At 32.8% G+C, this 27,912-nt stretch overlaps 3 protein-coding genes across 3 annotated transcripts; all 3 read left to right on the top strand.

Moving 5' to 3' along the window:
• Positions 1 to 3,303: 3,303 nt before the first annotated feature.
• Positions 3,304 to 12,083, top strand: LOC133175257 (prostaglandin E2 receptor EP4 subtype-like). The gene is made up of 3 exons (XM_061310359.1): positions 3,304 to 3,326; positions 9,614 to 10,367; positions 11,694 to 12,083. The coding sequence occupies exons 1-3, from the start codon at positions 3,304 to 3,306 to the stop codon at positions 12,081 to 12,083; spliced, it is 1,167 nt and encodes a 388-aa protein (XP_061166343.1).
• Positions 12,084 to 16,572: 4,489 nt separating this feature from the next.
• Positions 16,573 to 19,665, top strand: LOC133175256 (prostaglandin E2 receptor EP4 subtype-like). Its single transcript, XM_061310358.1, has 2 exons — positions 16,573 to 17,329; positions 19,306 to 19,665. Exons 1-2 carry the CDS (start codon positions 16,583 to 16,585, stop codon positions 19,663 to 19,665), a joined length of 1,107 nt encoding a protein of 368 aa, XP_061166342.1. The 5' UTR covers positions 16,573 to 16,582.
• Positions 19,666 to 24,896: 5,231 nt separating this feature from the next.
• On the top strand, positions 24,897 to 26,896 carry LOC133175378 (thromboxane A2 receptor-like). The gene is made up of 2 exons (XM_061310475.1): positions 24,897 to 25,673; positions 26,259 to 26,896. Exons 1-2 carry the CDS (start codon positions 25,356 to 25,358, stop codon positions 26,529 to 26,531), a joined length of 591 nt encoding a protein of 196 aa, XP_061166459.1. The 5' UTR covers positions 24,897 to 25,355; the 3' UTR covers positions 26,532 to 26,896.
• The last annotated feature ends 1,016 nt before the right edge of the window (positions 26,897 to 27,912 follow it).

The following is a 27,912-nucleotide window of genomic DNA, read 5'->3' as shown; positions in this document are numbered from 1 at the left end:
ATGTCAAAACGGGAGCCATCTCATCCAAAACTGTAACGCAGACAAACCTTTAATTATCCTCAGAATGTACCAAAAAAAATGTCACAATGGGAGCAAACAGGAACATAGACAAACCATTAATTATCCTCCAAATATATCAACAAAGAATTCATAACTGTAGCCATTCCAAAACAGTAACATAGACAAATCCTCCATTTATCATTAGAGAAAATCACGTCTGAAGCCATCTCATATTAAACGAACAAACTCTTAAATATCCCCCAAATATATAAGTAAAGAATGTTTCGTCTAAGGTCATTCCGTTAAAATTAGTAATACAAACCTTTGATTATCCTCCAAATATATCAGTAGAGAATGCTACATCTATAGGCATCTGGTCAAAACTAGTAACACAAACATTTAATTATCCTCCAAATATATTGGTAGAGAATGCTACATCCATAGGCATCTGGTCAAAATTAGTAACACAAACATTTAATTATCCTCCAAATATATCGGTAGAGAATGCTACATTCTGAATGCATTTTGTCAAAATCATAACATTCCCCAAATATATCAGTAAAGAATGCTACAAATAATTTTGTCACGGTGTAGGAAACTAAGTCAAATATAGACAGCTGAGGTAAATATTAGTTTACCCAACGTTGTCTTTAATAACTAATTATCAAAGCGTACAATAATTTTATGGTCATTTCATTTCGACACCATAAAAAATTAATTACGGTAGTGCAAAATATAAAGGAAGTTCTAAAACTGCTTACTGAAGAGTTCTTAGTTCTTGGTAGTTTATGCAGCTGCCATCTGCTCTTTAGTGTAAAATGAAAAAAAGGCGGAAATCTATAGTATATGAAACCATTTGAAATATATCGAATATTCTTTACATGAAATTAGACCAGAATAAAGTAGCTGAATACAATATTTTCATCTATAGTCTCAATGTATGCAAACATCAGTGATTTCTTTTCACTAAAACGTTTTTCCTAGGAATATATGTCAAGTACCCTTTGTTTAAAATGAACTAGATCAGTATGAACACCTTTACAATATTAAGATTTTTTTAAGTTCAGAAAACATTATTAGTATTTAGAGCTTCTTTAAATAATTAGACTGATCTATTCATGAAATGTTTGAATATTTGCGATGTCTTTTTTATATCTGTATAAAGAGGAGAATGCAATATGTAAAGATAACGGAGAATGATCAATCTCAAAAAATCTATAAACAAAACACGGATATAAAAGACCCCTTAAGAATTCCAGAAGGGGAACAGGTGCCTAGGAGGAGTAAGCAACCCCTGTTGACCGGTCAAACCCACCCTTAGCCATATGTATTGATCAGGTAGACGGAACATTCCGTAATCGAATTCAGTATAAAACAAGTCCTAACAATTGATATGAAACATGCCAGCCAATATGCGATCCAATGATAGGTTATGTTTGCTAATAAAGTCATTATAACGACAATAGAATTTACGAATTGCTGACTTTAAATCAAGGTTGTTGAAATCCATGTAACATCAACTTAGCTGTCAGACGCCTGCCTCGTTTTAAAAATTGATCGTACTCGGAACGTGCCCTTGAGTATAGAATAAGTTGATAGATGTAAAGACCATATGCAGGTTATAACTGAATATTACTACAAAAATAAGGAAGATGACGATGGAAAAGCTGAAATCATCTCGTTTGTCATACAATTTAGTTGTTAACTGGCCCTTATCGCCTTTTGTCAGTAAAACATCGAAATATGAAACAAATGTGGCAGACTCTGTGATGTTACACCTCAAGTTCACTGGGATTAATTGTACCTGTTCTGTCAATGTTGATTGTCATTTCCTAGCAGTATTACAATTCATATTTTTGCGTTGTTTAACATTGGTTGTTCAACATTGCATTCTCAATTCAGTTTTGTTTCGTTTTATTAATAGGTGGTTTGATATTTGATATTATGTAGGTCTCTAACAACGAAATGTAAGTTTATGCTTTAATTCATAGATTCGATATTTGCATTTTTAACTTTTTATCAAAAAATGAATGCTATCTTAAAAAATTGTATTTCTTTCATTTCCTCATTGATAGAGCATTATATTTTATATATTATTTATTGCTTGTAAGATTTTGCATGGCCTCATTGAGAGATCAATAGATTCTTATTTGTCTTATATAGAGATAAACATTGTTTTGTATTGCCCGATTGCTAGGTTAAAAACCTTTGTATTGCCTAATTGACGGAATTTAAATATTTCATATAACTTATTGATTAAGTTTAAGAGTTTGTATTATTTCATAAACAAATGTTAAGAATTTCTTGTCAAATTAATGGAACAAACGATTTTGTATTGTCATAATGATATTGTAAAAATTATGTATTGCAATATTTATATATCAGAAGATTTTGTATTGCTTTTTTTATAAGGATCAACATTTTGATATTGTTAAACATTTTTATGTAAAGGATATCTATATTGTGTGATTTGATATTTGCTTTATCCAATGTGTTGAACTGGTATATATATTCGCAAGGCTTGCGCAATTAATTAAATTACAAAATAATTATAGTTATATTTATATCATACAATTTTCGCTTTTAACAAAACTTTGCGATAACCCCTGTGACAAGATGTTGATTGAATTCTACTCAAATCAACGCGAAAAATTGATGACGTTGCACTGTTGACGTTGACATGCCGAAAGAAAGTTATTTGTGCATACAAAATATGAAATCTTGGAATTACCAGGGTCATTCAAACAGTTCGTAGACTTTTGTCATAACTTTTTATTTAACGTCATATTATAAACAAATTTGGTACATAATTTACAATAGATTCAAATAATCTGAGTCAGAAATTGAAAATATCTTGATATTTATCAAAATTATTAAAGATTTAAGACAGCAAAAATGGGGTCACGGAGCAGGGTCGAAATTGATTGATATACTAATTATACACTTCATAATGTCTATAGTCATACCTCTAGTAAATAGCGCTTAAACGAATTAATATAATCTAAATGTTCAAATTTATTATTGCTCTATTACTTCAGATTCTAAAATGTAATGTAATACACTGCTTTGTTTAACAGATATCAATTTTTAAAGACAGATGGACTTCATTAAAAAAAACAAAAAAAAAACGATGATGTCAAGGACGTCACAGAGCAGCAAGTAGTGATAAAATTTTGCTTTGCATTATGGAAACCTCTAAAACAAGCTATGAAAATGCTGGAGGAACCATGAAAAATATAAAAATTGAACCTTACATTTGTATATAAATAAAGTTTTTTAGTAGTAAAGACTTTTAATTGGACGATGGACGGTCTACGAAGAAACAGGTTATAGTTAAAAACCTTCAAAAGACTTAGAAACGTCATGAAACGTGATGTGTGCTTCACTGTTGCAGAATTTGTAAAAGCAGAGTTAGGTGGTAAAAAATTTGAAAACACTGACAATCTAATTTAAGCTATTCGAACAATTGTTAGCAAACTAGGTGTCAAGTGTTATGGACACATTTTTATGAATGGGTAAGACGCTACAAACTGTGTGTGAAGCGAAAGGTAGAGTAATTTTTAGACACTTTCTCGATGTTGTTTTTGGCGTTACAATGTTGTTAAGCGTGCTCCTTGGTGAAAAAACATGTTGTTCTTAAAATTGAGTAACATGAGGTCCATTAAATCAAGTTGAATGACCCTTCACATCGTCAAAATAAATGTTTTTACCAATGAAAATGTGTTGATCTTAAATCTTTTAAAATTAATATGGTGATGAAGGATATTGTCTACGTATTTTTTGAACGACTCCCGTATATCTGCATCATCTTTTGAAACATATGTGATAATCTGTTGGAGATAAAATATGGAGATAACGAACAGCATTCAATCTCAGAAGTTCTTTCAAACAATACAAATCAGAAGCAGAGCAAATACAGACCTCTAAAACATCAGACGTGGGATCAGATGGCACGGAGGAGTAAGTATCCCCTGTCGACCGGTCACCGGTCCTTGTCATACCCGGGCAAATGGAAAAATGCGTTAAAAATTCAGTGTGTAAAAAATGGTACTACAAACATCAGTCAGCATTCGATGTAATGATATATTGTACTTGATTCATTTTATAATATTTTGACTGGAAGTTGTACAGTTGTGTAAGGACTGGGGATTCACGAATCTTTCTCTGAAGTAATTTTGTATACAGCGACAGTGCTAGGCTACTTGTAGAACCATGGTAAGCTATATAGTATAACGTAAGAAAACATTGTTGAAATTGAAATTGACTTGACTTTTCTGCATGGTCTAATGAATCATGCAACACAAACTTCACTGCTAGGCCTAACGTTTCTTATGAGAACGATTTTGGGCGGATGGGGGAGGGGGGTTAACATCCGTAATTCCATTAGCCAGTACTGGCATTTATTGAGGTAAAACGAGTTTTCACTTTTCTTGATGTTGACGAAAATCTTTGCTCATTAGCATTCATTTGATAATGCAGGAACTTTAGAAAATTCGATAAATTTACATCTTGATGTGAGGGATTGTTTTAAAACCGGAAATGATATTGATAAAGTATAGACCTACAAGTGGATAAAGCATAGGTTTATCTTATGGGTAGTATCCACCACACGTATGAGATAAATTTGCATACTCTATCTTTTCTTCCTCTATATACATATATAAGTCATAACGTTGTATCAGTGAACATGGTGTTATGAACAACTATAGCTCTACAGGCATATTTACCATGACGCCCTAATAGGCGTCATGGAATATGTCTCCAGAGCTAATATTGTTCATAATGTTCACCATGTTCACTGAAAGACCATTTCTTTAAAATTAGTTTTTTGATAGCATTTAAGATTTCGGATTGATTGTGTAATAGATTTTTTTTCAATTTTTTTCTTTATTGACGGAATATAAAATTCCTTATGTATTTTGATTTCCAATTCAGTAAACTTTTGTATTGCGTTTTAGTGCAGTTTAACATAAGTCATTAGAATCTTTTTTTATGACCTATATATTATTGTTCAAATCTGGATCAAGTCAAACCTATATATTATTGTTCAAATCTGGATCAAGTCAAACTTACAAGAAAGCAATGTTCTTCTGCAAATTGTTCAACTAAGTCAAATTACAAGCATTAGGAGAAACACTTAAGATGTCAAAACCAGTGAGGTGCCTTCCTGAATCCTCCTGAAGGGAGGGGGATTTTCACTGTCATTGCCTTATGGGGGTCACTGAAAAATACTCTATATTTTTACTTTTATATACACGAAAAGTTATGAGATACTAAATTAAACCTGCTTATGCTTTCATTTAATAACATTTATTGACCCTGTCAAAAATTTAATTACTGCCCTATAGTGAACTGGGGCCGAATTCTGTCGACTGGGATAAACGAAATTTTTACCAGCATCTGTGAGACAATTCCACATAAAAACAGAAGGAACTAGCTTTTTAAACACATTTCTCAGTGTCTATACGAAGTTATGTAAACTAAATGACTTATTTAGTGTGCAATAAAGAAATTTGTGTCAATTTGTTTTGATAGGAATACTTCAGATAAAGGTAATATTATGCAATAGTTCAGCAATTCCATGAACTATTCCCCTGATAAACAGTGCTTTAAAACAGGTAGTCAAATTGTTTTTCACTTATCTCAGGTACAAATTTCCATCATGCTTGTGAAATTGGGAAACACTTTTAAGATAAGATATGTATGTCGCAGTAAATGTAAAAAACCAAATAAAAGTCGGTCTATCGATTAAAAGGGTAGTAAAAGGGTAGTAAAATGTTGTAAGAATTATACCCCACCACCACCACGATGCTAAACATAACCTACAAAAATAAAACAGATGTGCATTGTACCTACCATATCACCCTTCAAAAGTAACAGTATTTGCATTGTTACTGTTTTGCAGCTTTTTCATTATGAAACAATTTTTTCCAAATAGTAAGCTTTTGAAGCACAAATATAAATTAGAGGAATACTGAACAAACTTTTGTAATCAATTTATGTTTTACCTGTTTTTAAAGATTTTTCTGTCAGCTATATTTTGCTTAGACATAAATTATTAAAGTTCTCTGCCATACAAAAGGATGAATATTCGATAAGACACCAATACAAGCCACAAAGAATAATTTCTTTGAGTAATTTTCTATTGAACAGATGCGACAAAATAAATGACAAAATAACTTAATAAATGTGGAAATTATAGTCTATGTTTTTATTGCTTATTGCTTATATAAATCACTTCACGTTTGAGTTGTTCGTACTGCAACACCCCATCTGATCCAAGATATATCACATAGAAAGGTAAAGTGGGGCACAATATATCACAGAATCCTCCAAGATATATCACATAGAAAGGTAAAGTGGGGCACAATATATCACATAGAAAGGTAAGGTGGAGCACAATATATCACAGAGATTAGAAAGGTGAAGCATAATATATCACAGAGGTTAGAAAGGTATAATCTTAATATATCACAGAGGTTAGAAAGGTGAAGCATAATATATCACAGAGGTTAGAAAGGTATAAACATAATATATCACAGAGATTATAAAGGTGAAGCACAATATATCACAGAGGTTAAAAAGGTATAAACGTAATATATCACAGAGATTAGAAAGGTATAAACATAATATATCACAGAGGTTAGAAAGGTATCAACATATCACAGAGGTAATAAAGGTATAATCTTAATATATCACATGGGTTATAAAGATGAAGCATAACATCACAGAGGTTACAAGTTGAAGTAAGCATAATAAATCCCGGGGGTTAGAAAGGTAAAAACATAATATATTACAGAGGTTAGAAAGGTGAAGCATTATATATCACAGAGGTTAGAAAGGTGAGGCATAATATATCAACGGAGGTTAGAAAGGTATAAACATAATATATCACAGAGGTTAGAAAGGTATAAACACAATATATCACAGAGGCTAGAAAGGTATACACACAATATATCACAGAGGCTAGAAAGGTATACACACAATATATCACAGAGGTTAGAAAGGTATAAACATAATATATCACAGAGGTTAGAAAGGTATAAACATTATATATCACAGAGGTTAGAAAGGTATAAACATTATATATCACAGAGGTTAGAAAGGTATAAACATTATATATCACAGAGGTTAGAAGGGTATCAACATAATATATCACAGAGGTTAGAAAGGTATAAACATAATATATCACAGAGGTTAGAAAGGTATAAACATAATATATCACAGAGGTTAGAAAGGTAAAGTGGACACAATATATCACAGAGATTAGAAAGGTATAAACATAATATATCACAGAGGTTAGAAAGGTATCAACATATCACAGAGGTAATAAAGGTATAATCTTAATATATCACATGGGTTATAAAGATGAAGCATAACATCACAGAGGTTACAAGTTGAAGTAAGCATAATAAATCCCGGGGGTTAGAAAGGTAAAAACGTAATATATTACAGAGGTTAGAAAGGTGAAGCATTATATATCACAGAGGTTAGAAAGGTGAGGCATAATATATCAACGGAGGTTAGAAAGGTATAAACATAATATATCACAGAGGTTAGAAAGGTATAAACACAATATATCACAGAGGTTAGAAAGGTATAAACATAATATATCACAGAGGTTAGAAAGGTATAAACACAATATATCACAGAGGCTAGAAAGGTATACACACAATATATCACAGAGGTTAGAAAGGTATAAACATAATATATCACAGAGGTTAGAAAGTTATAAACATTATATATCACAGAGGTTAGAAAGGTATAAACATTATATATCACAGAGGTTAGAAAGGTATAAACATTATATATCACAGAGGTTAGAAGGGTAGAAAGGTATCAACATATTATATCACAGAGGTTAGAAAGGTATAAACATAATATATCACAGTGGTTAGAAAGGTATCAACATAATATATCACAGAGGTTAGAAAGGTAAAGTGGGCACAATATATCACAGAGGGTAGAAAGGTATAAGCATGATATATCACAGAGGTTATAAAGAGGAAGCATAACTTCACAGAGGTTACAAGTTGAAGTAAGCATAATAAATCACGGAGGTTAGCAAGATATAAGCGTAATATATCACAGAGGATAGAAAGGTATAAGCATAATATATCACAGGGGTTTTAAAGATGAAGCATAACATCACAGAGGTTACAAGTTGAAGTAAGCATAATAAATCACGGAGGTGAGAAAGGTATAAGCATAATACAGACTTTAGAAAGGTGAAGCATAATAAATCACAGATGTTAGAGAGATGAAGTATAAACATAACATATCAAAGTGGTTAGAAAGGTGACGCATAATATATCACGGAGGTTTGAAAAGTGAAGTATAATATATCAGAGAAATGAAAAGTGAAGTGAACATAATTTCCCTAACAAAAATATACCATAGTAAACTATAGTTTACTATAGTTAACTAAAGTAAATCAAAATTTCAAAGATATCACTATTGTAAATCAAAGTTTTCAAAGTGATCATTATAGTGTCATAGTTATCATTATAGTAAATCAAAGTTTTCAAAGTTATCACTTAAGTAAATCAAAGTTTTCAAAATTATCACCATAGTAAATCAAAGTGTTCAAAGTGATTACTATAGTTTTCAAAGTTATCACTTTAGTAAATCAAAGTGTCAAAGTTATCGTTATAGTTAACTATAGTTTCATAATGTCAAAGTTATCACTATAGTTAATTTAGTAAATTATAGTTAACTATAGTTTACTATAGTATTTTTTTTGTAAGGGATATCACTGAGCTTAAAAAGTTGAAGTGAGCATAATATATTAATTTGTCATAACGATGTCCTATAATGTAGATAAGAAATCATTTTTAATGTTTTGAATTGCAATTTTTCCAAAGAAGACCAGAACGATAATCTAGAATTGAATGGCTTTTTTCAAATCTTAGTTACTAAAAAATGGAATGCTTGAAATGTATTTGTAGCAAATAAATTTGACTAAAAAATTCACCAGAGAAGAAAATAAAGAGTTCGGCTCGCGATTTCATATGGACAGTTTTGTCTGTTTTATCCACAGAAGATTTTTCATTGAAAATAATAATGAACTAATTCAGGTCAAATTATTCTTTTGGATCCCTTAGGATCGACCTTTCTGAATTTGCTGGAGAACGCTTACAATCATGTTCCAATTTCCCCCTAGACACGTCAAAAGGCATCAATGCAGGAACACAATTAATTTTCTTAAATGCCATTTGTGTGCATTTATAGCAACAGATCTTATAGGATCAACAATGAAAATAACTTTCTTTTTTATGGAACATTCAAGTTTCTCGACACCTGAAATCATTTTATAAGTTCGGAGTTGTTAATTAATAATAATAGTTTGATTTGCTGTTGATAACCTTCAAGTTTTTATTTTGATCTCATGTTGAATTTTATCACGTAAAACATGCATGTGATTTGTTATTTTACATGTAATATGTTTCTTTGGGATTAGGGGTGTGCAAAGATTTTTTTTTTTTAAATTGTTCAAAACGTAGCAAAGAGCAGTCTTATCAGTATTGCTTAATTCAAGTTCCGCCTTCCCAATTCTCTGTCATGGAGCATTGACAATTTCATTTTTGTAACAACTTTTAAATTGGTGTGCTAGATTTATAAATATGAACTCGTCAAATTTTCGTAACTCCTCTACGGATATTTGGGAATCTGCAGTACCACCTGCTCTTCAGTTTGCCTTTGGGGTGATTGGAAATGCGATTGCTCTTGTTGTGCTAATTTTCTCTTCAAAAAATCATCAATGGCGGCCATTTTACCGACTTGTATGTGGGTTGGCCATAACTGACGGAGGTGGAATTCTTCTGGTGTATCCAACAGTAATGAGTCGTTACGCGTCAAACTTCACGTTTACATTTCCAAAAGAGCTTTGTGATTACAGTTCGTTTATTTACACATTTACGTTAATATCATCCGCAATGATCATTTGTGCTATGTCTTTTGACCGATTTCTTGCCATTCTCTATCCATTTTTTTACAACTCGGGGAACAAAGGCCGTCGAACAAACTTCATTCTTGCATTGATTTGGTTGATTGGACTTCTTCTGTCCACCCTACATCTAATGGGTCTGGGGTCCAGCTACAATTACTATCCCTATTCCTGGTGCTTCCTCAACTTTGTAGGAGGAACCATTGAAGACCGTATCAATTCTTATATATATTCCATTTTTGGATTGCTTATTTTGATTTGTACCCTTTTTCTAAATATATCTGTGATTTTGAATGTGTGCAGAAAACTTAGACGAGGCAGTCAGATATCAACAGGACGAAGCGTGAAGAATGACGTCTACATCATCATCTTTTTACTGGTCATTGTCGTCATCTTCACTACATGCTGGGCTCCGCTCATGGTAGGAAAATTCGATTTTTTTTCAAAAATCCTAGTTTAAAAATTGCTGTAATTTGAAGGTAGCATTAGAAATCATAGGTGCTTACAATAACAATATTCAATGACATACATCTGTTAAGCATCCAGCCTTAGAAAGAAACGTTTATCAAGGCGAGCAATGAATCGTTTCAAAATTTTTAAAAATTTACAAAATGTTATTCACAATAACTGGTTTTAATGTCCAGACTAGCAACAAATTAAATTCCTTTAAAGTAACATTTTTTTATTTTTATTCCCAGTGAGTAATCTATGAACCAGTAAGAATAATAGAGGGTTGAATGATCTAAATTGGTTTCATTTTCCTTAAAACTCTGGAACGTTTTTTTTTCAGCATGGGTTATTGAATTTAAAACTGACGTATAGATTTAGACTTCCAAATCAGTTTGACATATTCATGGTATTCGAGATACCAGTGTTCGAGATACCAAAGTTTCACTGTATATCTCATTGCAAATCACAGAGAATGATGATCTTTCAAAAGCTATACTGATGCTTTTTTTAAAAAAAGGAAATCATCTTTGAACATTGAAAAAACATTTCAAGAATGAACATCGAGCTTAGCGTATAATTTTTGTGCTAAATAAATAAAAATTTTCAATAGCCATAAAAACACAATATTAATGGAGATAGCTCTATTAAAGTCACCAATAATTTCCAAAACCTTTAAAGACAACATACAAAAATATTTCTATAACATACATGTGGCGGGCAGACGGGTTCGATCGCCGAGGGCTAGATAGCTCAGTTGGTAAAGCACCTGACTGGAGATTTAGGGGGCCCGGGTTCCAATCCCGGTCTGGTCCCTCGAATTTTTCTCCTCTCCTGTATCATTTGGTACCGTGTCGTGCCCTGGAAGGGACAGGTGAAAGACCTGTCATGAAAGAGCCTGAGTTGGTGTTTTCGATGGGCGAAAACCTTTAAGGAGGGAGGAATGTGACGGTCAAACGCACTTAGTCTACGGTGGCCAGATACATGTTGTAGCTCAGTTAGTAGAGCATCTGACTAGAGATTCAGGGGGCCCGGATTCAAATCTGTCTAGTCTGGCACATTTTTCTCCTCTCCTGTTTTATACATAAAAATTTGGATTACAAATAACTACGTATTGAGGGGAAAGAATGTCATACTTTTTATTTGGATTTTTTTTAAATTAAATTTCTTTATGATATTTAGGATTTTTATGCATAGTTTTGCAATACGTCTTTCATAAATAGTTCGTTTTATCTTTTTATTCTTAAAATGTTTTGCCTTCATTTTAATATTTATTATTCAATTATTATTTGGCTTTCAGGTTGTGATCTTTTCACATGCTGCATCCTTAATGGAAACATCAGATATAGAAGGTGGTCAGTTAGAACTTCTCGCTTTGAGATTCGCTGTGACCAATTCTATCATTGATCCTTGGATCTATATATTACTAAGAAAAGAGACTCTTGTTGGGCTAAGAAAACTAAAAAGAGGGTTGATGCTCAGAATAAAGATTGTCAACGAATCTATCCATGACAACAGTATTAACAGAAATTCGGAGAGAGAACGCCGTAGGTATCCGTCAAAGGTAACGCAAACTGGGTCGAGGACAACTTCGAAGAGAACAGAAGAACCGAGTTCAAGACCACATATTTTGGAGAAAATTAAAGTATTTACAATCACGAAGGGTACATATAACGAGCATTCTCTCTAACAAGATACAATTCATCCTTTACATCCTTTCTTAATTCAAGGCTTAAAGACTGCAGTGAAAGGACAAAGAAGCACGGAGTTGTGCTGCGGTTGTACCTCTAGCTTACATTTACTGACCACTGCCTGGAAAAATTCATAAAATGTATTATCTGATATAACCGGAAAACTGTTGTCAAAACATTATTTTTCCTAAATAACTATTGTATTTTCCCTAAAATAGTTTTTTTTTTTTTTTTTGGGGGGGGGGGGTGATAAAGGTATTGCCGATAAAATGCAAGGACATTGATTCACAGAACACTTTAGTATCTTGACATTCATGATAATCCGGTTTCTGCAGTAAGTGAAAAAGATATATCATGTATTTCATACTGTAGATATACTCAATATATCATCGTTTTAGCAGAGCAATGATATTGAAAACTGTTTACATTTTCCTTTGTTCGTGTATTTTGGTAAAATTTCTATAGATATCTATAATGTGTTTATGAGACATGCCATTGCTAAAATAACAACGATCGACAAAAGTGTTGATAAATCTAACACCATATTGAAAAATGAAATGTTTTTATTTAGAAATAAAAGGAGCTTTTAAAATATTAAAGTAACATTGGATTTTTTTTACCAAAAGTAATATAAAAAAAAATAGTGTATCATGTGGTAACGCAAACTGGGTCGAGGACAACTTCGAAGAGAACAGAAGAACCGAGTTCAAGACCACATACTTTGGAGAAAATTAAAGTATTTACAATCACGAAGGGTACATATAACGAGCATTCTCTCTAACAAGATACAATTCATCCTTTCTTAATTCAAGGCTTAAAGACTGCAGTGAAAGGACAAAGAAGCACGGAGTTGTGCTGTGGTTGTACCTCATCAATTATTTTTTCCGAAGTGTGGTTTTAAAGGTTACAACTATCACAATTTTAATACATGACTATAGTTGTTAATTTGTATGGCAGATTACTGTTTTAGCTCACAAAAGGTTATAGTGAGATTTTTTTTATCAAAATTTGTAAATCGTGGATAATTATGTATGTACGTTAAATCTCATATATCTCTCTATTTGTCTGATTACTATTTCCTAATATTTTGGGCTTTTTTTAAAATCAGTGCTACAATATCAACAAAGTTTACCTGGGGTTGAATTTTTTTTTTTTTTTTTTTTTTTTTTTTTTTTTTTTTTTTTTGAATGAAAAAAATTTAGGGAAGGATGATAAATAAATAAAGGAGATAGGATGGTTATAAAATCGTTCAAGAAAAAAACAATAATAAAGTATACACTTCCTTAATGTTCACCATGCAAGATAGAATTAGTTTTTTTAACCGTGCCTCTGGAATTACGATTAAGTGAAAGTAAGGAACAAAATGTTGACATATGAACTCATTCCTCAAAGCAACGTAAAATTGTGTTAAGAAACAAAAGAATTAATAATGAAATTTGACAATGACTTACTACAGATTTTATAGATTTTTCTATGAAAAGCACAATGCAAAAGAATTGAAAACTCGGTACATTTCTAATATGATCGCAATATATAGAACAAGACAAATGCCTTCATATTACTATCAGTTATAGTCTTGAACAAATTCTGAACAACGAGAAATTGTTGGCCCATTGTTGACCTCTTTATACTGAAGTGGATGTTCTTTAATGTATTTCAGTCCATATCTAGCTTACATTTACTGACCACTGCCAGGAAAAATTCATAAAATGTATTATCTGATATAACCGGAAAACTGTTGTCAAAACATTATTTTTCCTTAATAACTATTGTATTTTCCCTAAAGTATTTAGTATCTTGACATTCATGATAATCCGGTTTCTGCAGTAAGTGAAAAAGATATATCATGTATTTCATACTGTAGATATACTCAATATATCATCGTTTTAGCAGAGCAATGATATTGAAAACTGTTTACATTTTCCTTTGTTCGTGTATTTTGGTAAAATTTCTATAGATATCTATAATGTGTTTATGAGACATGCCATTGCTAAAATAACAACGATCGACAAAAGTGTTGATAAATCTAACACCATATTGAAAGATGAAATGTTTTTATTTAGAAATAAAAGGATCTTTTAAAATATTAAAGTAACATTGGATTTTTTTTTACCAAAAGTAATATAAAAAAAATAGTGTATTATGTGATAAAAAAATCTATAGAATCATTTTACATGTTCTAAACGTTTTCCAAAATTTTACAAAGGTTAAACAAAGTTACATGGAACAAACTATCCCAAAAATACTAATAAAAACTATATCAAACGAGCTCATAGATACCATTAAAAGCTATATCAAAGGAGCCCATAGATACCGTTAAAATCTATGTTATACGAGTCTATAGATACGGTTAAAAGCTATATCAAAAGCCCTAATTTAAACGTAAAGATTTGTTTAAATGAATTTAATAAATCTAAAGAATGTATCAACATTTTACCTTGTATATTATACGATGATACAATTCCTATATTTAATTCTAGTCATTTCCGAACGTGATGATTATTATTACTTTTATTTTTTTACATTCTCAATTTCAAATATAAACCAATGAAAAAATGCGCATTTATTATTTCTAGGAGATTATAAATTTCATCTTGCATTACTTTTCTACACTTTATACAACTATTCCTCACTATAAACTAAAAACTAGACTTTTTGGTATCATAGACAGCTGCTTCATTAATAAAATTGGAACTCGAAAATTTTCGTGTCTCGTGATTGGTCATCAACAAAATTTGTTAAAAATCTTCTGATTCTACACAATAGTACTGTGAAGTTGATATTGAAAGAATGTTGGAATTTTTTATTTCAAGTTCACTGGGATGTATCGAGTCATATGACTATCGTTATTTGATATGTCGTCGATATATATCTAAATGTCGAGTCGAAGGCCAAAGCAAGGGTCCTCTTCCTTTCATTTATAATTTTTAAATAAACTCTGCTTTATATGAGTACAAATAAAGGTTTGCTGATAATTAAGGGGCGGAATGGGTACCCATGGAAATTCAACAGATTGTTGGAAGACCTGATCTTCAAAAACTACATAGATATTGTCAATCAGAAACTCAAACAATTTTTTAATATCTACTTCATAGTTATTGTGTGTACAATGCTTTTTAACAAAATAATTTTGCAAATGACAAATTACAAGGAAGTAAATTTTATTTTTATGGAAAATCAGCTGTCTATGATGTCAAAAAGCCTGTTTATGTATATGTATGTATATAAAATGTATAGTTTTACGCATACTTTGAGTAAAATCTTTCAAAAAAAAAAATATGGAGTGAAGACCCACTCATATGGAAGAATTATATTTTAGTATGACGAATTGATCATTTTTCCCTCTTTGGTGTGTATATATGCCATTTCAAGGACGCATAATTTCAAATTTTTATTAGATTGTTGCAATTTGTGAAGTTTTTACAGAAAGTATTTGTTATTATTAAATGAAAAACAAAGAAAATATTTTGTTATAATTGATATTTAATTTCTTGATTGTCTCACAATAGGCATTTTGCCAGTTTTCTTCGCCAATCTTCTTTTCCATTTGACGTGCCACTGTTTCTTTTTTCTTGTTTTATAATCAGTTTACATATATCTGTACCCCACCGTCATTAACACTCTACAAGATCTATCCTGAAGTCAAAATTCAAACGATGAAAAAGATGTCCTTTTGAAACAAACTACAAACAAATATGGTTTATAGAAATGTTATTTACTAAAACATTACTACAACTGTGCCTCTTATGTTTATTCGGTGTTCATATTTATTGAGTGTATCTCAGACACCTTTCTGCCATTTTATTTCTGTCAACAATCACTCATCATAATCATATGTGTGCACACCAGAGGAATTAAGGACAAACTATTTTGATAACAGTACTTAAACCAAGGTTAGATTCGATCACTAACCCTCGAATACAATACGTTTATGAAGCCTGCTAAGCCTGTAGTGAAATTAATTTCTTTCTTTGGATGATTTTTTCCTCCTTGTGAAACTTTTGTTTATAGATAATGTATTATGAAAACGTGGTAATGAGGATACAGGGTGGCCTTTCACCTTTTGAAATAGGATTTGAACATTTTGTCTCCTTTTCTTTGATTTATGAACTTTTTATCTACACTTTCCTTAGAGGGACGTTAACTTAGATACGGACAGGAGGTTATATCAGCAACAAGATTCAGACAGGAGTGTATAGCAACCATTTTCAATATATTAACGATAAACGTTATTCTCTAAAAGTTTTAAGGCTATTTAACTTTTTGCCCTGATAAAGGCTACTTTTAACTTGTTGACCTATTTATACAGAAGTAACCGGAGCAAATACATTTTTACGAGAACACATGAGGACACGTGCTTGTTTCAAAAGGGAGGGTACACATTCCTATGATCTCTCCATATAGATGACTATTTGAATTCTTGGCAAAATTTGATACACAAAACTGAAGAATTTTTGGTGGTATCTAACGTGAAATTTTCTAAATTTTTGTTTTGAAAATGAACAAATCAATTTCCAGCAATTCAACTGGCGAAAGTATATGGGAATCTCCTACGCCTCCTGCTCTTCAATTTGCTTTTGGGGTGATTGGAAATGCAATTGCTCTCGTGGTGCTGATTTTGTCTTCCAAAAACCATCAATGGCGACCGTTTTATAGGCTTGTGTGTGGATTGGCTATAACTGACGGAGGTGGTATTCTTCTGGTGTATCCAACAGTAATGAGTCGTTACGCTTCAAACTTTACATTTGAATTTCCAAAAGAGCTATGTGATTACAGTTCATTTATATACACATTTACTTTGATATCATCTGCAATGATCATTTGTGCAATGTCCTTTGATCGTTTCTTTGCGATTCTCTATCCATTTCATTACAATTCAGGGAACAAAGGTCGACGAACAAACTGCATTCTTGCATTGATTTGGTTCATTGGACTTATTCTTTCCACCTTACATCTAATGGGTCTAGGATCTACATACAATTACTATCCCAAGTCATGGTGTTTTCTCAACTTTGTGGGAGGAACTACCGTAGACCGCATCAATTCCTTCATTTACTCCATTTCTGGATTGCTCATTCTGATTTGCACGATCTCGTTAAACATCTCTGTGATTGTGACTGTGTGTAGAAACATTAGACGGGAAAATAACTTGTCCTCAAGACGACGCGTTAGAAGTGATGTGTACATCATCCTGTTCTTGGTAGTTATCGTTGTCATTTTCTCTACGTGCTGGGCCCCACTAATGGTAAGTATATTTTGACATTTTCACCACGTGCTGGGCCCCACTAATGGTAAGTTTATTTTGTCATTTTCTCCACGTGCTGGGCCCCAGTAATGATAAGGTTTTTTTTGTCATTTTCTCCACGTGCTGGGCCCCAGTAATGATAAGTTTTTTTTTGTCATTTTCACCACGTACTGGGCCCTAATAAAGGTAAGTATTATTTGTCATTTTCACCACCTGCTGAGCGCTACTTATACTGTATAGGGGGAAAATAACTCGCGGTGTTAATATTCGCTATATTCACGGTGTTAATAAATCCGTGAATTCAAGAAACAGTGAATAAGTTTTCAATAACCTCCATGTTATATTTGGAAATTTGAGATTAGACTACGATAGGTATATATACATGTATTACATGGTCATTTCAGTAATTACGAGTCGCACTTGTCATTCAATTATTTTAATTATCACGCGTTACTCTAATTTAGATCAGCAGATAATAAACCCGTATTTGTTAAAAAGCTGTTTTAATAGCCCACGATGCATCATGATCAATCAAAACACGTGGGTCATGGGTTTTGATTACCCGTGCATAACTATGTGACCACGTGTATTTGTTACCTGCATTATCATGCGTATTAGTTTTTATCGACATTTTGTTTTTAAAAAATCATTCAAATAACTATTGAACTTGCTGAAGATGTGGAAGGATATTATTTCTTCGACCTACATTAACACACTTCTTACCGTCCAGTGGTTTTTTGCCGCGATGTATTATCCCTTCGGAAAGAAGATTTTGGGGTGTACATGCACTCATCGTAATAGTATATAAGAAAGTCATTCGACGTTTATAGTAAAGGACTTTTATTAACTGCACTTGTTTTAATTTATCGTCAATTAATTATTAAATCTAAGTATTTTATATAAACCTACCCTGTTGTTTTTAAAGTGAATAATGTCGTTCTGGATAAAACGGATATAGACAAGGGAGGTAACTTTTATTATATACCGATTCCGCGAATTCAACAAACCGCGATCGTGTCAGGGGAGAGAAAACCGTGAAAATTACAACCCGTGAAATTATTCCCCTGTACAGTATGGCATATACTTTTCGTCATTTATTTCCACATTCTGGGCCCCACTAAAGGTATGTATATTTTGTCATTTTATCACACACTGGGCTCCAAAAATAGAAGTTTTCTCATTTTCACCAATAGCTGGATTCAACAAATGGTAGGTATACATGTATTTTTTATTTTTTATTTAAAAAGGGAAATTAATAAATATTGATTTCTAAGTTTATTCAGATTTTAGTGAAGTTATTCAGAAAACCTCTGAAGTAAAAATAGGACAAAATTATTTATCTTGACTTGTGTGACAAGAAATTTTAGAATTGTGTATGAGTTTTGTTTTTTTTAAAGGGGGGGGGGGGGCAAAAAATAAGTAAATTGTTGCAGGTGATTTAAATACTCCTTCAGTAAAAAATATTAGATTGCAATAAATTTCCGTAACTTTACACACAACGGGTCTTGCATGCTGTACATGTTGATGACTTTAACTAAATACACCAGAAATTAAATGCAAGCATTGTAATTTGAAATTTTGTTAACGCTTTTTGAAACATCATTAAACCATAGTTACTTTTAAGCATATAATGTGATAAGATTATATGTAAAGATATTTATAAACAATTGCAAAAATGAGAATGTGATTACCGTCCAATCGTAGATGTAAAGTTTTACCTGTATCCATGCATTTTAGCAGATATCGTCGAGCATTCTGTTCCAATCTTTCGTACAATCAAGCTCAAATTCTTCAATGCAATTTGTACACAAGGAGAATTTTAGAAAAAAAACATAGACTTGAAGTCTCCGTTGGGAAAACACCTATCGATTTGCCAAAGGGGTGGAGGAGTAAAGTTGTAAAATAGAGGGATATGACTGTATGTCAGAAAAAAGGCAAAATGGACAGTTAATGAATGAAAACTTCTTTTTTGGTAGGTTGTGATTTTTGCACATGCTTCATCCTTAATGAAAGCATCAGAGAAGGGAGGCGATGGTAAACTAGAACTTCTTGTCCTGAGGTTTGCGGTGACTAACTCCATCATTGATCCTTGGATCTACATATTGCTGAGAAAGGAGACTCTTTTGGGGCTGAGAAAACTGCAACGTGGACTAGAACGTAGACTTCACATCGTTAATGAATCCATCCATGACAACAGTATAGGTAGAAATTCTGAGAGAGAACGACGTTGCGAGAGAGAACGCCGTATCTGCCAGACCAAAGTAACAGAGACGGGTTCAACGGTAACCATAGGAAACATTGATGTGTTGAGAACATGGAGAAATGATGTAGTGTAAGAAGACACATATATGTACAACACATGATTCTATGTCAACCTTCAAATTTATGTCAATATCTTATGATACCTGCCTCCAAGACCATAAACTGAGAACATATATATATAATAGATAGATAGATAGATAGATAAATAGATAGATAGATAGATAGATAGATAGATAGATAGATAAACACTATATATATAAACTGGATTATATTCTTGTACAAAGCATATTTTTTGTACATAAAACACTTATATATCGTTTTCTATTCAGTCATATGTCCAACTTGTGTAGATTATTAATGTTTTCACAAAAATGTCTTCAAGTAGGACGTTATTTGGCGAGATATGTTTTCACCAGTATTTGCTGGCACATGCATGTATATATCTTAAACATCAATCATTCGAAATAATCAGAATGATCACGCCCTTTTTTTTAATTTTTTAAATTTTTGTTTATTGCCATTGTCTTTGAACAGTGGCTTTGTTCATGTTATGTTTTGGAGATGGACTGTTCAATGATTATTATTTTTCTCATTCCCATTAGGTTGTCTGAGAGCTTTCAAAATTAATTCTCTGCTAAAGTGTACAAAAACGTTTGTCGGAAAGTGAAAATGTTATTGTCCCCCGCTTTCACTGAAAGTGGGGGACATTAATTTGGGTCTGTCTTTCCTACCCTCCGTCCGTCAGTCAGTCCGTCCGTCCGTCCGTCCGTCTGTATTTCTGTCTGTCTGTAACACTTTCGTTTCCGCGCGATATCTCGAGAACCCTTTGAGCTTTCGCAATGAAATTTTGCAAAGCAACTCCCTATGACCTAAAGAAGAACCCTATTTATTTTGAGATCAAAAGGTCAAAGGTCATAAATTCCGTCTGTTTTAACACTTTCGTTATATTTTTCGATATCTCGCGAATTCTTTGAGCTTTTGCAATGAAATTTTACATAACAACTCCCTGTGGCCTACGAAAGATCCCTATTGATTTTGAGGTCAAAAGGTCAAAGTTCAAGGTTGTATATTCATACATTCCGTCTGTGTGTAAAACTTTCGTTCCCGGTCGATATCTCAAGGAGGTTTTGAGCTTTTGCAATGAAATTTTATACCATAACTCCCTGTGGCCTCTCTTGCCCCTCTCAAAGTGTTTATTTACTGTATTAAAAGTCGCTTGGCACTATTTTTAGCACAGGGCATGTGGAGAGTTATTACGTATAATACAGGTTGGCGGCGGACTTCATATTCTAATTACATCTTTTAGAACTGTTTAGTAAAGGCTAAATTAGACAACATTTATTGTGTAAAATTTTGACAATATCAAACGTAAACATTATATGTGACTTAATGTTTGCATTTAATTTGCTGTTTAATCAAGTTCCTCCGTGGTCTAGTGGTATGTTGCTCGCTTAGCAAGCGAGAAGCCCGGGATCAATCCCCGGACGATTCTCTTTTTTTATTTTTATTGGGGGGGGGGGGGGTGTTACTTAATGATGCTATTCTACATGTGAAATTAAAAAGTTATGATGTCTGGCGTGTACAAACTCATAAAATCATTATTACAGTGTGATAAATATTCTGTTATTAAAAATAATCTTCTATACACATATTAAAGAATAAGCAATCAAATCTTTATATCCATATTGGCATTTTTTTTAATTTGCTTCAATATACATGTATACATTTAATGATTCTACAAATACAGGGGGCAGGTTGACCCCCCCCCTCCGAACTGCGCATGTTCTCTTTTTTTTCCCTAAGCGGGGGACACAAATTCTCTGAATTAGTTTGTTGAGGGTCTAATGTCACAGCTCATTCAGCTGAGGGTTTTATTTACTTTTGAAAGTCTTATTAAACATTGATTGATCTCGTTGATGACTCGATTTAACAGAAGACTTATTTGTTTTTAAAATGTGGTTTTCTCTTATCAAAACAGGAAAACTTGGTGTGTCACCTGCATATCAGCCAAGATACTTTACAAGTATCCGGAGTTCTGTGTCTCTAAGAGGCCATATCTAACCATTCCTCTCTTTAGGAATCTCGGTGTTATTATCAAATACATTGATCTGTTTGGTTTATCTAGAGTGCTGTGTCCCTATGAGGCTATACATGTACGTCTACTTTCCGTTCTCTTTAGGACTTTCTTTACCAAACCTCTTTCTGATATCCGATCCATGTTTACATTACTTCTCTACTTAGCACTTTCGTTACATTTCTGATACTTTTTTTGTTCTATTTTTTGGATAATTTCATCCAAAGCTATTTCCTCTTTGAGGTCGTTAATTAGGTATATTCCTTTTCCTAGTTTTTCAGAAAATAAGATTTCAAAGCACATATAAAACCCAAAAACTGGAGTTTTTAACATGCAGATTGAAAACATGTCAGATAATTTCAAAATATGGAAAAATATATACTTTTGTTTGGAACAACAGTTTTGTATATTTTAAGATATAACATTTAACGATTGATCGTCTTCATAATCCTATTTACAATTAAAGTTAAGTTTTATAGAATAACATAAAAATTCTTTCTTAATTAGAAATAAGTACTTGCTATGGTTTGCATACTTTCCAGCGATCATAACAAAACTATAGTTTGTTGTGTCACTGCTTATGAAGCAGATGAAGATAACCAACAGTGATCAGTGATTATCTCATAAATCCTGTAAACAAAACAAATCGTGAACAGGGCAAAAAAAAACGGAACCCTGGAAACACCACAAATGGGATCTGGCCCCAAGACCATAAACTGAGAACAGACTTAAGTCAAAATTTCAAATCAATATAACTTTTAAAATGATTTTGATAATGGAACAAAATTTTCATATGTTAACATTGGAATATTAAACAAACCTGCACATTTTTAAGTATATATGTTAAATAAAACTTCAGATATTCAAAATCAAAATTTTGACTTGAGTCTGTTCTCGGTTTATGGTCTCGAGGCCAGGTGCCTAGGAGGAGTACGCATCCCTTGTTGACCGAACACATCCACCATGAACCCTATGTAATGACGGAATTCTCCGTAGTAAAATTGGTGATACAATAACAGCTTAACAATTTAAATGAAAAATGTCAAAGTACGATCCAGCGATAGGTTGTATTTACAAACAAGGTCATTATATCGACCACAGAATTTCTCAAATGATATCTTTTAACGAGATAGATGATAGTCCTGTAACAGCAACTTACTGTCAGTAACCTGCCTCCGTTTAAAAATTGTCCGTGCTCTTGCGCTCGAATCAATAGGGAAATATGGATACTATATACAGGTGATAATGCATTATTAATACATAAGTAGGGGAAAATGACGATGGAAATGCTGAGGTCATCACGGCTGTCATATAGTTTAGTTGTTAGTTCGATATTGTCAGTAAAACATCAAATTAATAGACTTTTTGGTCTTTTATTTCAGTTCTCTGGGATATATCGAGTTGACATATGAATGGAAATGACTATTGTTAATTGACAAAACTTCGTCGACATAGCTAAATGTTTCCTTTTACTCATGCAGAAGTTTTTGCATAAATTTCAATTCATAAGAATATCAAAATATGTCTGTTAACAACAGATCGAGCACAATTAGTGCCAATATAAATTCCAACAGGTAGTCAGACGAAACGGTCTCCAAAGCCTACATTTATATTGTTAGTGAGGAATTCCAGCATCATTTTAATTCAGCTTCAGAGTTTTTGACAAAGTAACTTTGTAAGTATTCTGAGTGTTCCATATTTATTGAAGAAAAAGTCGTCTATTATGAATTAAGTCTGGTTTTTAATTTATCGTTATAATGTTTTTATAAGATGTTTTGATGCAATTGAGTTTTAGGGGAAATGTGATTTTAAATGTTTTAAAAGCTCATTAATATATGTGAGTTTTTGAGAATTCACATTCGATTGACAAAATCTCTTGAATATGTTGTACCACAGTATGTCTAAAGTTCTTCCATCAGTTAATACTTTTGTGAGGAGTAAAGATAGGATTTCGTGAAACATTTATTGGATCCTGCAAATCATCTTTACAAGGAAATTTATGAACTTTGAAATCCAGTGTAGGCACGGTAACTCAAATCCACTACGGTTGACTGGAGTGTTAAAACAAACTGCATGTTATTTTAAAGAAATTAATCCTTTGAAAGGCATCTGTGAAATAAATGGGTTTATCAAATGCGGAACTAATTAATTAAAGCCAAGTTCTGCTAAAATGCAGTTAAAATAATGAATCTTACAAGCAAAGACTATATTATAACAAGCATTGTCAGCTAGAAGCATCACATATTGTTCATGTAGTCTAATTCTAATTCTTCTATCACTTCCATTAATCTTTTGTTCTATTTTTTTTTTATATACAAGTAATACGCTTTATCCATTCTGACACTTTCTGAATTCTCAAATGTACACTTAACATATAACTTAAGAAGTAAATGTTTCAGATAATTGACTTTGTGTAAATGATTTGTACAACATACATAACTCTTTTCTGTGGGTCACATATTACACCGTACTATGAATTCACGTAAATAATATAAAACGAAACAACTTGCAAGGTTTTCCAATGATTCACTTTCACTTTTTATAAGTATGTCAAATGAGTATTATGAAATGAATATAACTTCCTTTCCTAGTAATGAATATACATGATACAACAGATATTCTATTAACACGGATCAGGAATTATAAAATACTACAGATATTCCAATAACACAGATCAGAAAGTCTTAAAATACAACAGATACTTCAAAATCGCAGATCAGGAAGTCTAATTTACGTCTTAGGTTTGACGCGGTACCGGGAACGACAATCGAACCTGGTACCTTCCGATCACGAAGCGAGCGCTCTACCACTAGGATACTGCGACCGGTTCTCACTGAGTATTTAATATGGTACACTATACACGGGCCTTCGTAAAAATAAACGATTAGGAGTACCCGGTTGATTGGGTATTTCGTTTACAACCTATAATTTACAGAATATAATGTAAAAAGTGAATGTACGGTATTTCGTTTACAACCTATAATTTACAGAATATAATGTAAAAAGTGAATGTACGGTAGACACCACGGTGATATGACCCCACGATAGTATGATACCATAGTAATATGGCACCACAGTATGACACCACGGTAGTATATATGATAGAGACAGGAAATAAACATTGAGCAGGATGCTGAATAGTCATCTTAGTCAAGTGTATGTAACAAGTTTAAAAATATGTGTGGGCTTTTCATGCTTTTGTCACATTGATGATCCAGGAAAACTTTACAAACTGTCTAAGCATAATCAAAATATTTTTATTTACTCTGCAGTAAGAAATGAGTGACAATTCGAGTGATCAGCTGATTCTCCGGGAGTCAATCGCTGCTACCACTATTCCAGTTTATTTCATATTTTCTTTGGGATTTATCGGAAATGGTTTGGCATTGTATGTGCTGATTTCGTCCTCAAAAGGTCACAAATGGGCTCCATTTCAAAGACTTGTGCTTGGATTGGTCATCACAGATGCTGGAGGCTCACTATTGATATTCCCCACCATTCTTGTTCGCTTTGCGTCAAACCTTACCTACGTTTTCCCGCCAGATCTTTGTAACTTTAGCTCCTTTACGCTGATGTTTACCATTACGTCATCAGCTCTAATTGTCTGTATGATGTCTTTAGATAGATTCGTTGCTGTGCTTTTCCCAATGGCGTATAAAGCTCAAAATAAAATGTAAACGAGTGAACATAATGCTTGTGTCTGTCTGGGCGTTTTCGGCTATTTTTAGCTGTCTGCATCTGCTCGGATTTGGTACAAATTTTAACTTTTATCCAGGCACGTGGTGTTTCTTAAATTATCTGGGCAAGTCTGTCCTCGATCGTGCAAGTGCCTTCGTCTTTGCCATATTTGGAATTCTTGTCATATTGGTGATCGTGATATCAAACTGTGTGGTCATAGTAACGTTGTGTCGAACTAAATTGTCACGGAGCACTCGCAGTCAAGTGTCCATAGCCGTCTACTTTGTAGTTCTCGTCACTCTGTTTCTCGTCTGCACAGCGCCAGTTATGGTGAGCATACATCTTTATCAGCTCATTTGCCAAGCCCATTGTCAATTACAGTCATGTATATGACTAGCGTTGTTAAATTTACCTTTTTTTAGGGTGTTTTTTTTTTTTGGTCGCTGTATAAGAATATCAAGGTCTTTCGTCACCGACAAGAATGTGTTCAGCTAATAATTTTGCTGAATATCTTCTAACAAATATCAACAGTTTTATTTTTGGTATTTTATAATGCACATTACTTGTACGACATATGAGTATATAATAGTATCTGTATGTTAGGTTTGGGAGCCCGTTGGTCGACATGGTTAAATATCCATTCCAGTAATGAAAATGAATCAAAATTCAACGGAAAAACATTATCACGAACTTAGAAGCATTAATCTTAAATACTATACACGAAATTTATTTGAAATTTGTAAAGAAGAAGCTAAAAATTTTTAAAGGTTACACATTGTAATTGACTGTTCTAGACATAATTATTTATGGAAGGAATCAAACAGTACATGGGAAGTACACTGGGAGATATTGCTGTACACAAGAAGTTGTACCAATGGTGTGCTTCTGTTCAAATATCTAATTTCTTTTTTCCAGATTACTATGCTCTCTTTTGCGGCACAATGGACGACAGAAAAAGACCCAAAGGATAATACAGCCGTGGCCCTAGCTGTCACTAATGCCATATTTGACTCATGGATCTACATTCTTCTGCGCAAGGAGACGCTCACTCGCATACGTATACAAATCACCAAATTACGCTCATGTTTACCATGGTGTCAAGAGAATCAGCCTGATCAACTAGAGGAATCAGTTGCCGATTCTGGGGAGACGCCAGTTAGTGTTCAAACAGAGGTGGATGTAGTATGATATAAAAACAACTCTAGGTGTCATTCCACAGACTAAGATGTCTTATTGCAAAGACTGGAAGAAATGAATATATTTCAAACTTTGTTTTAATTCTAAAATGTTTTGTTTTAATAGCAATGGTTTATCCATTTGTAAGTGTTTTTCTGTCTGACCTGACATTACTCCACCTAAAATACATTGTGTTTATCTTTTCTGTCTGGCCTGGCATTACTCCATCTAAAGCACATTGTGTATAACTTTTCTGTCTGACCTGACATTATTCCACCTAAAGCACATTGTGTTTATCTTTTCTGTCTGGCCTGGCATTACTCCACCTAAAACACATTGTGTTTATCTTTTCTGTCTGGCCTGGCATTACTCCACCTAAAACACATTGTGTTTATCTTTTCTGTCTGGCCTGGCATTATTCCACCTAAAGCACATTGTGTTTATTTTTTCTGTCTGGCCTGGCATTACTCCATCATAAACACATTGTGTTTATCTTTTCTGTCTGGCCTGGCATTACTCCACCTAAAGCACATTGTGTTTATTTTTTTCTGTCTGGCCTGGCACTACTCCACCTAAAGCACATTGTGTTTATTTTTTCTGTCTGGCCTGGCATTACTCCACCTAAAACACATTGTGTTTATTTTTTCTGTCTGGCCTGGCATTACTCCACCTAAAACACATTAAGTTTATTTTTTCTGTCTGGCCTGGCATTACTCCACCTAAAGCACATTGTGTTTATTTTTTCTGTCTGGCCTGGCATTACTTCATCTAGAGCACATTGTGTTTATCTTTTACGTTACCTTATTATACACAAGGTACTTTAAGTTAGTTGTTTTATTATTATGTTTATTTGTTTGTTTTTTTACTTTACTTCATTTCGCCTGAAAAACGCAGTATTTTTGAAATTTAACATTACTTCACATTGCTTAAAGAACACAGTGTTTGTCCTTTTTTACCTTAATCGGCTAAAAGCGCAAAGTGTTTCTTTAAGGTCAAGATCTAGTAAATGAAAGGTGCCTTCAGATTTCTCAAATTTGAGAAACAAGTTCTTTCAATGATCCTTTACAAATATAGCTTGGCGAAATTCGGTGTATCGGGGCATAATTTTTAGGTAAACTCAACGAAAAAAGATACTTTAAACTGTTATTTTCAGTGAAAAATGAAGGAACTCAGGTATAAATATGAGATTTTTTTTCCTTCTCAGAAAAAGAAAATGTATCAATATTGCCTACAGTCTTTCAGAAAACAGTTTTTCATATCTTCTTGACCTCTTCTTTAAAATGATATTAATTTGAATACAGGTATCGGGGTTAATTTTGACATGATTTCAAATTGAATTCCATGAAAATGTTTCATTTCCTACATAATTCTATAACAGTGTAAAGTACGGGAA

This window comes from Saccostrea echinata, unplaced genomic scaffold (genome assembly GCF_033153115.1).
Source record: "Saccostrea echinata isolate AGI-Se365-2 ecotype Australia unplaced genomic scaffold, CSIRO_AGI_Sech_v1 ptg000062l, whole genome shotgun sequence".
In the NCBI taxonomy this organism is placed as follows: Eukaryota; Metazoa; Mollusca; class Bivalvia; order Ostreida; family Ostreidae; genus Saccostrea; species Saccostrea echinata.
This window is presented reverse-complemented; position numbering and strand designations above follow the sequence as displayed.